The sequence below is a fragment of the Perkinsus marinus genome (genome assembly GCF_000006405.1).
Source record: "Perkinsus marinus ATCC 50983 genomic scaffold scf_1104296946746, whole genome shotgun sequence".
NCBI classification, from domain to species: Eukaryota; Perkinsozoa; order Perkinsida; family Perkinsidae; genus Perkinsus; species Perkinsus marinus.
Window position 1 is genome coordinate 1 of NW_003210839.1, and position 730 is coordinate 730.

Genomic DNA, 730 nt, shown 5'->3' on the forward strand with positions numbered 1-730 from the left:
ATTTTCCCTCGACATAACGTAGTATATTAAAAATGAATTTAATCATTCGAATAAACCAAAATCTCAGCGTGGGGAGGAAACATACACATTGTCAACTACATGTGTTGGTGATGACAATATGAAAATTCTGGGAGGAAATTTTGGTAAATTCTCCTTGGTTTTTGTGCTGCACTTCTACCCAAATTTGTATATAAACTCCTGAGCTCAGTCCTATCCGTATGAGTGTAACGAATGCACGCACGCACATCTAGCTGACTCTAGCAGCGGACCATGTTAGATTATCCCTCGACAAACTAACTTGATCATTCCAAATATTTCCCATCCCTCCCTCTCCTTACGAATGCAACACTATGGCGGGTATTCTCTCATCCGTATTTTTTAGAATGTCTAATAGCACTCCATATGCTCTCACACAATGAACCGAAACCGGCCGAGAAAATTCAGCGGCTAACCCCAGCTGCTGCTGGAAAACCTTCAACTGTATCGCCATGGGAATCTGAAGGGAAAAAATTGGAAAAAAATTCAAAAAATTTTTCCTACTTTTTTCGCTCTAATTTTGTCGATGCCGATTTCCCCGACACCAAAACTTGGATTTTCACGGAGAATTTCCCGCATTTTTCCCACCCACTCTGAATTTCCATCACCAAGGTCCTCTACCATATTTTCTGTAACATACCACGGATGAATGCCAACTTGTGGTTTATACAGAGAGTGATCGAGATGAGCGGTC

At 41.1% G+C, this 730-nt stretch overlaps 1 protein-coding gene across 1 annotated transcript; it reads right to left on the reverse strand.

Moving 5' to 3' along the window:
- Window positions 1–338: 338 nt before the first annotated feature.
- Window positions 339–496, reverse strand: Pmar_PMAR022678 (hypothetical protein; the record flags this gene model as incomplete). Its single annotated transcript, XM_002779546.1, has 1 exon — window positions 339–496. A coding segment is annotated over one exon (158 nt), but the record flags the coding sequence as incomplete, so codon positions are not given.
- Window positions 497–730: the final 234 nt, after the last annotated feature.